At 41.9% G+C, this 12,995-nt stretch overlaps 1 protein-coding gene across 1 annotated transcript in view; it reads left to right on the top strand.

The window, feature by feature from the left end:
• LOC149200278 (DEAD/DEAH box helicase) overlaps positions 1–12,995 on the top strand; it is a 418,917-nt gene that overhangs the window by 336,808 nt on the left and 69,114 nt on the right. The window contains exon 7 of the mRNA XM_089402651.1: positions 6,188–6,258. Coding sequence (XP_089258777.1) covers positions 6,188–6,258 — 71 coding nt within the window. The remainder of the gene's footprint in view (positions 1–6,187; positions 6,259–12,995) is intronic.

The following is a 12,995-nucleotide window of genomic DNA, read 5'->3' as shown; positions in this document are numbered from 1 at the left end:
GAAGACTACTTGACAATTATGGTGCCAACCGCGGTCTTCGTCACTACTGGGGCCTTCGGGTGCGTGGACAGCACACAAAGACCACTGGTCGCTGGGATGTTGGCAGCTACTCGCACAGAACGAGACGAAGCACGAAAACAACTGTCAAATCTCGGGGTAGATTACTGCAATATACTAACGAATACACAGAAAAAAGGCGTCACATCTATGGATCGATCCCAGTGCCAAGACTGTTGGTGTCTCAAAAAAGCGTTGAGCATAGATAGATCGGAGTGGCGCCACCAAATGGTATTCAGGTTTTATTAGGATTCGAGCAAGCTTGGCCACCCAGAACCAAGTGGAGAGATGAGCTGTACAACAACCATGGCGGCGATAAATGATAAGATTATCTCATTAGACTATAGTGACTATACAACAGAGATAAAGACTGTGGACTCTCGGGCGTATTGAATGGAAAAGACGGAATTTCACACAGTCGATGTATTTAGATACTTGGACGAGCCTCCACAACCAGAGACAGCTAAGGACCAGTGAGGAAAATACAGTCCGGCCTCAGCCTCAGGGAAAATGACAGAGGCTTTTTTTTTTTTTTTTTTTCTGGTGATTCTTCGGACAGCAAGAAAGACTTGCTTGGAAACGTTTACTCCGCAGATGCGCAGGACAATCAATGAGAGGCAGCGGTGGAGAGGCAGCGAAACGGATGAAATGCAAGACAATCAATGACTGTTAACCGATGCTCAGAAAATTAATGACACGCAGGACAGAGGAGCGCTCAGGACAGAGCAGCGCTCAGGACAGAGGTAAGGGAGTTACAAGGAATCTGGGACCTGCGCTCTGATACCATGTCAGGCCAGGGTAACTCCAAAATGCACAGAAGAAAACTGACTGATTATTTCATTAGACAACTATTGTTTATATACATAAAATGGACTGATCAGTTCATCTTCTTGATGATTGTTCACGTTCCTGTTTACCGAACCGTTGAAGATTAGGTGTGAACAGTGTGCAATGGTGCGAGATGAAGGGAGTTGTTGCTGCAGTGCAGAGGTTAGAGAGGGAGCACTTGTCAGCGGTAGAGGGAGCTTCAGCATCAGTGGGTGTCTCTAGCCCAACAGGGAGGTCAGATTGGGAGATCAGTTACTTACTTCTTAGTAACTGAGTTGCAGTGCAGCAGTGGGCAGCACGATGCAACATGATGAGAGGAGGTGTAGTGTGGATGCAGTGCTGGGAGAAAGGACCAGCAACAACACGGATGCAGAGGGAGCTGTTGTACAGATGTAGCAGTGGCAGTGGCAGAACCATGGGTAGCAGTATAGGATGCAGCAGTGCAGAGGATGTTGGGCAGGAAGGCCTAGCATCAACACATGTACTGATGCTGGATGATCAGAGTAATACTCAGTGAGGAGTATTGCAAGAGCACAGTCCTCCCTAAGAGGGAGTGTTGATTTGGGGTAGCATCGGATGTGCTCTAGCCACGAAATTTGGTGGAGAGGTTGGGGCACATGAGATCTCCAATACCCAGAAAGTGTTTGGGCAGATTCTAAACAGTTCAGGTGATATTAAAATAATTAGTATTTTTAATGGAGTCCCTAAGTCTAAACTTAAGGAAAATAAAATATTGATGTGTATTAATATGAAACTGTGTTAGAATGGTCCAAAAGACAGGGATCAAACCAGATCTAATCTTAGCCGTTGATTAGGGACTTAATCGCGGCCGTTGATATGTCCACAGGAAAAGTATAAGAGGAGGCTTGAGGGTCACTTGGAGAATACACCAGAGTGATCAGTCATTCTATTCTCTAGAGCGGGGTTTGCTAAGAGAGATAGAATTAGTGATCGGGAGTTGCAGCTGAGGGGCATTGAGTACAAAGAGATAGAGAGGTAGAGATAGTGCTGGGAGAGCAGCGCAGTAGTTGATGAGTGTGACGCAGAGCCAACCAGGGCTCACTCAGGGCCACGAAGAGGCAGCCGAGAGCTACACAAAGCCTCAGAGAGGCTAGCGTTGCTGACGCAGAGGGCCAGAGGGCTGACGCAGACCCATCCGGGGTGACGCAGGGCCAACGCTGGGCAGAGAGGGGCTGACGCAGTCCAGAGAGAGGCTGACGCTCGGGTTTCTGGGGCTGATTGGTGCTGAGGAGCTTCCAGAAGGATTATATGGGGTTTCAGCCAGGAGATTTGTTAGAAACTTAAAGGTATTACTACCAAGGAAATTCTTTGCTGGGTAGGCCAGTTTCGACACTCAGATTGTACTCTGATATTTCTTAATAAGAAAACCCTCATATAGCTGCACCGATTTTCCTACATTGGGTTTTTCTGGGGACATTGGTACAAAAATAATGGTGTCATATGGTGTGATTGTTTCTGTTTCCTTTAGTGTTGATCTGTAATATGTTGAGCATGCACTAGTGTTTATTTTCAATATCTACATTGTAAATAACTTGTTAAGTAAAATAACAAGTAGGTAGGAATAAATCAGATAAAGTTCCTGGAGGGTTTCTAACTAAGTTTCTAATAAATCAGATAAAGTGCTTGGAGGGTTTCTAACTAAGTAAACTTAGAAACTTCAACAACAACAAAACATATTCTGAGATATTTACAAGGAACAATCCACTACTGTCTAAAATATGATAGAAGGAATGATGTCCAATTAGTTGGATATGCAGATTCCAACTGTAGAGGCAGTGGGCAGGATGGAAGAAGCACTACAAGAGGATGTTTTAGTTTGGGATCCTCTATGATCTCATGGATGAGTAGAAAGAAAGATTCAATGGCTTTGAGTAGTGCTGAAGCTGAATATGTTGTAGCCTGTGAAGTAAGCAACAAAGCAGTATGGTTGAGTAAACTGCTTTTCGATATGTTTGAAGGGCCGATGAACCCTACAGTGATACGTTGTGATAGCACTAGTTGTGTACGTTTGTCTGAAGATCCAGTGTTTCTTGGAAAGACAAAGCATATAAACAACAAGTATCACTATATTCGAGCGCTAGTACAAAATGGTGTGTTGAAGCTACAATACATCTCCTTTGATGAGCAGGTCGCTGATATATTAACGAAGTCACTTCCAAACAAGAAGCTTGTGTATTTGAGGGACAAGCTTGATGTATCCTCCCTAATTGAGAGGGAGAGATAGACACTGTATTCTTGTCTTCACTTGGAAGAAAGAATGGAGGATTGGATAACCATCTGGCATTCGATACTCTTTGAGAATGTGGTAAGGCATTCAAGACAAGAGTAGTGTGGACCGATATTCTTTGAGGACTAGCTATCCAAGATAAAAATAGTCCAAAGGAAGGTCATACTCTGTGAACACCTAGGTGGAGTATGAACCTTGTGAGACAATGATTATGGTGTCTATGAATAATTGGTCTCACCAACATTGTGCTTTGATCATGTGGATAGAGCTGTTAGTCAAGGCCTTGCTATGTAAACAATGTTGGTTGATATGATGCTAGACAAATGGGTTACCAACCGGACTCTTTTTATGAGATCCCTTCAGATTGAGAATGACCATGTACCTCTTATGAATACCTCCCTAGTTAAGAGGGAGTGTTGAAGAATGTGTAACTAGGTTTGGTCTTCATAAGTATGAAATGTATTCTTGTAAATAATAAAATCAAATGAAATTATTATTGAAGCATGGGTTTCATGCCCAAGTTCTTTTATTTTATAGGTCAAGCACCCATTGAGTGCTACTAGGCAGTGTTGCGAACATCTCAATAACATCCCGATTTTATCTCAAAATCACGATTTTTTGGCCTGGCCGATGCTTGCCGATTTTTAAAGATATTTTTATGGTATCTTAATTTTGCCGATGTTTGCCGATTTTTTGCCAATATTTTCTCGATTTTTACGATTTTTTGGTTTTCTAGACCCTTGCTGATTTTATCCCGATGCCGCTGTTCACAACATTGCTTCTAGGGATTGTAGAGTCATTGTCATATATTGAAGACCCTATGGGCACATTGTATCTTGTAAAGAAAAAATTATTTTGTCTTTAAAGTGTCGAAATACCTCCAAGATCAAGTCGGCCTAATGAGCTGTCAAGTTGGCCTACATGAAGAGCAACGTCTCCCCCTTAGAAGAGCCTATATATAGAGAGGAACTCGTCCTCCATTCTACACATTCACTCATCTCATTCTATGCGAAGAAGAGGAAGAGAAGAAGTCGAAGAAGAGGGTACGAAGAAGAGGAAGTCGAAGAAGTCGAAGTGCTTGGGCTAGATCTCTCTCTCTTGAGAAGGTCGAAATTAGGGTTTCTGCGTTGGGACTATCTCTGGTTCGATCTTGGAAGAAGAAGAGAAAAGAAGGCAAGCGAAGGTCTCTTAGGGTGTCTTAGTAGCCCTAAGACTCAAGGAAAGGCAAGCGAAGGGAGGAGAAGGCTATTCAAGGGAGATTGAAGTCTCCAAGAGAAGCAGTAGCAATTGCAGTAGTTGTCGTGAGCCAGAATTTTGGACCTACAGTGGGAGGTTGAAGTATTTGCAGCTGGAGGCCGAGTTGCTCTTGATCATGGAGGGTATTTGTCTGAGTCACTAGGTCATGGTATTTGTCAATTGAAACATCTATAAGAAGAGAAGAGATTTATGGGTTTTCCTTTCAAGAGGAGGGGTTTTTGCCCTAGCTTGCAGCGTATATACTGTGTCACTGTTCTTATTGTTTTGGTAGCTGTTTGATGTATTGCAAATTGTAATAGTAAGGAACAAAGCTAATAAGTAAAAAGGTAACACAAACAATTATCAAGTCAAGAGAATTAACCTACTTACTGCCCTATTGAATTCTCAACATACAGAAACAGTAAACTGGTACAGATCACAAACATAGATTTAATACATGCAAGCAAGACCATATATAAAGGAGCTTACTGCCTATTATTGACATCCCTGAAGTTGCTGCTATATGTGTGTATTGTCATCATTTGTGGCAAGAGAACGTATCTCGAAAATACCAGCACTATCAATAGTGCAATCAAGTCAGTGAATATGAAGAATACTTTAAATATGTGACTTGTGGCTTTTTTTCTACCATTCACATTTGCATATGGATCTTGATATTGAGAATACTCCAGGGTTCATGTGTAGGTTGCAGACTTTCATATTTAAGGTGACAGAAGATAAGCTACAGCCTCAACTTATACATTAGCTCTGAAACATGCCTAGAAGTCTGTTTTCATCCTTATGCACAGATCAACAGTGTTTAAACCTTGAATAATAAACCACCAAAGGTGTACTACAAGATAGCAAAAACCTCGCGATTTTTGAACAACAGTAGGATGATCATAAAAACTCTTCACTCAATATATGCAGATCAAGGACCAAAATAATGCAAAACACTCATAGATAAATCCACAGAGAGAACACATGGTGACTGCAAGGAAGGTCAATATTTTATCTTTTTACACAAAATCCCCCATCACCATGATTTAGCACCACCGTTATCTTATCTCATCAAAGGTGCTGCATCCATTCATACAAGTTTCATATCAAGCTTGCAACAATTACAGGACCTTGGTTTTACTCCGTATATTGCCAAGCCTTTATAACATGTTGGATTCAAAGTGGTATTGAGCGATAATCATAATAAACCAGAATTTCTCCATACCTTAACCATCACTCATTGAATAACCTTAGTAAAGAAAAAGATAGCCCAATGCAAGAATGCAAGAATTATATTGGAGAAACCAACAAGGGAAACTCCACTCAAAATAAAAAGTTCAATATCTCCAGTGATACATTAGAAATGAGGCTAGGCCTATATTTCCAGTGATACATTAGAAATGAGGCTGGGCCTATCCACGCACACACACACAAGTAGGATTGAGTTAGTTTCCTCTGAATCATACATATGGGACCACAAGCTAACGGAAGACATTATCAATGCGGAACAACAAAGGGCCAGAAAAGTTGCATTTACGCATAGTGACTGAGTTTCTAAAAACAGTTTGTAGTACCTTATAACCCCAGGTTAAAGTTAGTTCTTTTGTTATAAGGCTTTAGAGATATTGCAACATTGCTTTACATAATACCCAGTATCCTTTGTTGTATTTAACATGCATTCACTCATCAGTTCTGTAGGCTGCTTTATCTGCATGTGTACATATTTTCCTTTTTTCTTTCATCTACTTTGCATGCATTGATTTTCCTTGTGTTTAACGACACTCTAGGCTGATAGCATACATACTATTTACTTTGCAGGGCTTGATAAAGTCGAGGAGTTTCTATCACTCTCGTTTCCAGATGTGGAAATAGGCATAGCTCATGGACGGGTATACATTATGATTTTTCTGATGGATTTATATAGAAAGGCCTGCAGTTTTCTGTAAGAAGTAGTGTCTATTAAAATGTTTAAACTTTAGATGATTGATGTTTTTTATTTGGAAAATGGTTATGATTGCAGTATTTCTTGTTGTTTCAATTGCGTTATTCCATTTTAACGATGAATAAGGGAATTCCTTCACTAATTTTGAGGGATATCCAATGCTAAGTAGAAATCTTAGAAAGTCTTACAAATTGTTCAAAGCTACATCTTCCATCCAGGTTTACTAGCATATTGTAGCTATTGAAGACTCTAATAGAGAAGACGTTTGCAGTCTTTTCATTTCAAGAGATTAAATGAAGAGTAAGAAATCAACATATGAAAGATTGATATAATCCATTCTGTGTGAAACTAAATTGTAGTTATGACGTGGTAAGAAGGTATGCCTAAGAAATACAAGTATAATCTAGGAATATGAAAACTGATAAGCTCCCATCAAAACGGTAAAATCTGAATGCTAGATCTACAAACACAGGTCTGAAAATACGACCACCAAGTACAGATGTGGAACACTCAATGACATCTATCTTCTATTAAATGAAAGAAGAAATTAGAATGCATAGCTCACGAACTAACACTGTCCAGTGTCTAGCTACAATAGTGGTATACCTAGAGTCTCTTTTATAGAATAAGAGAAACAGTGGAAATATATTGAATGTAGACATGCATGTGATACACCTTGAGGGAAGAGATCAGACCCTAACCCTAGTGCATCCTTCTTATGCATGTGATCTCGTACAATATAAAGCTCTCTTGCAAGGAAAATATTGCCTTGATTAGAATGTTCATTAAAGTGAATTGCACGCATGAACTCATGCGCCAACTTGCCTAGGGTTTTGCACCTTCCAAATATAATCAACCTTCCACATGCACTACGTCTTCCTCACATAGGGACCTTTTCCATTTGGAGTTAGCAACATGCATGAAGGGCAGGTTCCCGCCGTGCTCACTCACTATGCCTACATAACTGAGGATGAAGGTATTGTTGCTACTTTGGATCTGCTGAAGTGTACCTCTACTAGGAAGAACAACTTGGAGCAATTGGTAAGAAAATTAGCGCTTCTTTTTGAGGAAGGTTTTCTCCACCACTTAGCTAGGGGCTTATTCAAAATGTTTGCCACCTTCAAATTTGAAGGAAGGTACTCGAGAACCATTAATCCCTTTAGAACTTTCTAAGGAAATGTTACTAAATGTTGATGTGTTTGGAGTGATCCTGAAACACTAGATTATTAGAGAGCTTGATGCAGTTTTGATTGTCACACTACAATGGGTTCCAACACTTGATTGTTCAATTATTCTATCAACTTATGAAGCCAAATGGCCTTTGTTAAAATTGGCAACTAGGGCCAAACTCCATTTGGGTCATCTTATTTATGGCCCGCTGATATTTTTCTTGGATTCCTCTCTCTGAGAGGTGTAGGATTGATCTAAAGATCCTCTGATTCCGACATGTATTTATAGAGATATGAATTCATTTGTGTTATTGACAATTTGTGATGGTCGGCCAACGAGCAAATTACCCCCAGCTCAACCTCAACGTTGCATTATAAATAGAGGTGATATTGGAAAGATTTGGGATGGTGGTCTACAAGATTGTGACTACCCCGATGGGGCTTAACTTGAAGAAGTTATGCGGTAGTGCTGCCGGACCTGAATTGGGAAATGCCTCTGAGTTTCATCAACTCATAGTAGCATTGATGTTCTTGGTGAACTCTCATCTGGATATATGTTTTGCAGTTAGCATGTTGAGCCAATATATGGTTGAGCCTCATCACACACATTGGATTGGTGCCAAGAATCTTCTGAGATATCTTTGCTGCACAATCACTCATGGACTAAGACACTGCCAAAGATGAGGGACTGCATGGTTATTCTGATGCTGATTGGGCAGGCAATGGGATGGATCACAAGAGAACTTCTAGGTGTTGTTTCTTTTTGGGTTCTGCTTCGATATCCTGGATGAACAAGAAGCAGAAGTCGGTTGCTTTGAGCACCGTTGAGGCCGAATACATAGCTTGTTAAATTTGGACAACTAGGTCCAAACTCCATGTTCTGATGCTCAGATTAAGAGGCTAATATTTTTGTTGGATTCCTCTTTCTGAGAGGTGTAAAATCCATATAAAAATAGTCTTAATCCGATGAGCAGAACTTATATTTTGAATTTATTATTCTTAATAAATTATATGTGCAAGGTCAGCCAGTTTTGTAATGTAGGCTCACATGCCCAACAGATGTGTCACACACCCTCATTGATGGATATATATACAGGAAAAGTTGGAGAGAATTTGATCACAACACAACTCACATCTTCCTCTCTCATCCTAAAAAGTACGAGCTACCTGGAGGACGAATTTCAGCCACACGTGGGAAGGACGAAGAGGGTTTCTGCTGCTAGGGTTTCGCAGAAGTTTGACCAGCGTTGACTTTGGTCAACGCTTGGTCCAAACAAGCTGAAAACTTGTGGGAGGTTCGATTTTTGAAGGCCGTACTACCTGGCACAAAAATCGAGGTCAAAGGGTTGACCGTTTTGCTACTGCGTTGACTTTTAGCTTGCTGCCCCTGCGTTGACTTTTCAGGACAGCGTTGACTTTTGTAGAACTGACTTGGGTTGACTCATCTACTGGTTGGAGGGTTGTTGTGACACATGCTGGGCTGGCTGACCAAAGGAGACTTTGCTGGTTGAAGCATCCTGTTGACCGCCGAAACGAACACATACATTTTTCTTGTTTCTGATTTGTCTTCTGTAAGATCTGCTTATATGTTCTATCTGCATTTTGCTTATCTACTTGTATGATTGCTATGAGAAAAGTGAAATTGCTCTTAGCATAGAACATCTACAAAACTTTACATGGTATCAGAGCTGAGGTGAAGACAAACTCTATCTATAGCAATCATCATCGAAGGAAATGGATTCCTCTAAGCTTGAATTCAGGGAGAATGACAAGCTGACTGGAAGTGATGACTTCCATGCCTGGAAGATGTTATTAGATCTCAAATTAGAAGATCATGATCTCCTAGATCATGTGACAGGGAAGATTCAAGAACCTCCATCAAATGCCTCTGCTGCTGTTAAACACAAGTATAAGAAGGGAGAAATCAGAGCAAAGCTGCTGATCAGGGAATCCATAAATAAGAGTCTGGTTGCCTACATATCTGAACTAGGCACATCCAAGGAGATGTATGACAAACTAATACTTATGTTCCGAGTAAACAATGTGAACCAAGTGCTATTCCTGAAGAACAAGTTGAAGAATATGAAGAAGGGCCGAGACGAGTCTATTCAAACTTTCTTTATGAAGTTGACCGAAACCAGGAACAATCTGCTAGCTATTGGGGAGACAATAGCTGATCGTGAGATGGTTCTCACCGCACTTGGAGGACTTCCATATGAATGGCAAGTATTCACAACTACCATTCTCAACAATAATACCATCCCTAACTTTGATGAGCTTCTGTCTAGATGTATGCAAGAAGAAACAAGGATGAAGGAATTTGATAATGAAAGAAATGCTGCCTATGTTGCTCATTCCCGAAAGAAAAACTCTGGTGGTTCCAAGGACAAAGGAAGGACTAAGACTCAAAAGAAGAAGGGTAAATGTTTCACCTGCCATAGGTGTAAAGTTTTGTAGATGTTCTATGCTAAGAGCAATTTCACTTTTCTCACAGCAATCATACAAGTAGATAAGCAAAATGCAGATAGAACATATAAGCAGATCTTATAGAAGACAAATCAGAAACAAGAAAAATGTATGTGTTTGTTTCGGCGGTCAACAGGATGCTTCAACCAGCAAAGTCTCCTTTGGTCAGCCAGCCCAGCATGTGTCACAACAACCCTCCAACCAGTAAATGAGTCAACCCAAGTCAGTTCTACAAAAGTCAACGCTGTCCTGAAAAGTCAACGCAGGGGCAGCAAGCTAAAAGTCAATGCAGCAGCAAAACGGTCAACCCTTTGACCTCGATTTTTGTGCCAGGTAGTATGGCCTTCAAAAATCGAACCTCCCACAAGTTTTCAGCTTTTTTGGACCAAGCGTTGACCAAAGTCAACGCTGGTCAAACTTCTGCGAAACCCTAGCAGCAGAAACCCTAGCAGCAGAAAAATCCTCTTCGTCCTTCCCACGTGTGGCTGAAATTCGTCCTCCAGGTAGCTCGTACTTTTTAGGATGAGAGAGGAAGATGTGAGTTGTGTTGTGTTCAAATTCTCTCCAACTTTTCCTGTATATATATATCCATCAATGAGGGTGTGTGACACATCTGTTGGGCATGTGAGCCTACATTACAAAACTGGCTGACCTTTGCACATATAATTTATTAAGAATAATAAATTCAAAATATAAGTTCTGCTCATCGGATTAAGACTATTTTTATATGGATTTTACACCTCTCAGAAAGAGGAATCCAACAAAAATATTAGCCTCTTAATCTGAGCATCAGAACATGGAGTTTGGACCTAGTTGTCCAAATTTAACACTCCCTCTCAACTAGGGAGAACTCCATCTATTAGTGCAATTAACATCGTGAGTCATCCCGCCGAAACTTGCTTTGCTGGCTTCTTTATTTCAGAACAGAAGTGGGTCAGTCACAAAGACATCATTCCCCGACTGACATAATCAGTCCAGAGGTCCCAGACCTCACAAATCTTGATCCCAGATCAAGTGGTTGGACCATGCCATCCTAGATAGAGAGTACGGCAATCTCTGATGCGTCCATCAGTCTTTGCTAATAGTCTCTAGCTTTTCCACACCTCATTGGCCAAATGAGAGGTACTTCCCATGAGCCCTGAACTCAATGGGTAGGATGCATACGGGGCACAGATTAAATGAGTGGCGAATCAGCTCAATAATCACAAGAGTGGGGCAGAAGCATTATGAGTGCTTATAGCTCCGAGAAGCTATCCCCAAAGCCCCCCAGAGCTCCCAGAGCTCATCGTCCAACAGGACCCACATCATAGGGTCTTTCCACGACACCAAGACTCTCACGGAAGGTTAGGAACTTGACCTTCCCCAGGGGCTTAGTGAGAATATCCGCGACCTGCTCATCAGTTCCTATATGATCGAGCCTTACGGCGCCTCGCTGTACCATATCCCGGATAAAGTGGTACCTGATATCAATATGCTTGGATCGGTCGTGGAACACAGGATTCTCAGTCATACGAATCCCACTCTGATTATCACAGAGTATTACAGTGGTATCTAGCACATGTTGGAACAGCTCACTAAAGAGCTTCCTCAACCAAACTGCTTCACAACAGGCCATACTAGCAGCAATGTATTCGGCCTCCGCGGTGCTCAAAGCCACCGACTTCTGCTTCCTGCTCATCCATGAGATCGAAGCAGAACCAAGATTGAAACAGCATCCAGATGTGCTCTTACGATCCACCACACTGCCAGCCCAATCGGCATCAGTATATCCCCGGAGTATCACACTCCCGGCAGTGTATCTCAGCCCATGGTTTATCGTGCCCCGAAGATATCTCAAAAGATTCTTGGCACCAACCCAGTGAAAATGATGAGGCTCAACCATCTGTTGACTCAAAGTATTCACTGCAAAACATATGTCCGGACGGGTGTTCACTAAGAACATCAAAGCTCCTATGAGTTGACGATACTCAGTAGGATTGGCCAAGATAGGCCCTGCAGCGCTGCCACTCAACTTCTTAAAGTTGAGTTCCATTGGTGTCGACACGGACTTACAGTCCACCATCCCAAATCTTTCCAGAAGCTTCACAATATACTTTCCTTGAGATAGGAAAATCTCTCCAGGTCTCTGCCAGACCTCCAGGCCTAGGAAATAGTGCATCAGTCCTAGGTCTTTCATCTCGAACTCAGCAGCAAGCTCCCTCTTACATTGATGAATGAGAGGGTCATCACCTGTCAGGAAGAGGTCGTCCACATACAGCACTAGAATGAGAGGCTTTCCTTCCTCAACCTTAAAGTAAAGGTTTGGATCAGCATTGCTTCGAGTGAAGCCCAACTTCATCAAGTAACTATCCATCCTCTCATACCAAGCTCTGGGTGCTTGCTTTAACCCATAGAGGGCTTTCTTCAACCTGCAGACATAAGTGTCTCGATCTTGAACTTCAAATCCCAGAGGTTGTTCTACATACACCTCTTCCTTTATTGCACCATGCAGAAAAGCGGTCTTGACATCCATCTGATGAAGACTCCATCCTTGCGTAGCAGCAAGGGCTATGATGGATCGGATGGTGGTATATCGAGCCACAGGTGCAAATATATCGTCATAGTCAATTCCTTCCTTTTGAGAGAAGCCACGGGCAACAAATCTTGCCTTAAACTTTTCAGCACTCCCATCAGATCCATGTTTAATCTTGTAGATCCATTTAGCGGTGACAACAGATTTGTCCTTCGGTCTCGGGACCACATCCCAGACATCATTCTTCATAATAGCCTCATATTCTTCATGCATAGCATCCTTCCAGACTTGATGCTTGATGGCTTCTTCAAAAGATCCAGGTTCAGATTGTATAATAGTACTCATGGCAGCTAGATACCCTTGGTATCTACACGGCTTCTTGCTTTCTCGGAATGTTCCCCTTGGGGCAGCATGACCCTCAGCATCTTCGAGGGTGTCCCTGAGCCATGATGGCCTCTTTCCTAGAGAAGGGGAAGGATCAATAGGGTCCATTGGCCCTTCAACATCAGGCATAGTCTCATCCTGGGGTTCTTCCAG

This window comes from Pinus tabuliformis, chromosome 2_1, assembly GCF_031772625.1.
Source record: "Pinus tabuliformis cultivar Carrire ecotype Pingquan chromosome 2_1, CPIR1, whole genome shotgun sequence".
NCBI classification, from domain to species: domain Eukaryota; kingdom Viridiplantae; phylum Streptophyta; class Pinopsida; order Pinales; family Pinaceae; genus Pinus; species Pinus tabuliformis.
The sequence above is the reverse complement of the archived record's forward strand: the minus strand, read 5'-3'. Positions and strand labels throughout refer to the sequence as shown.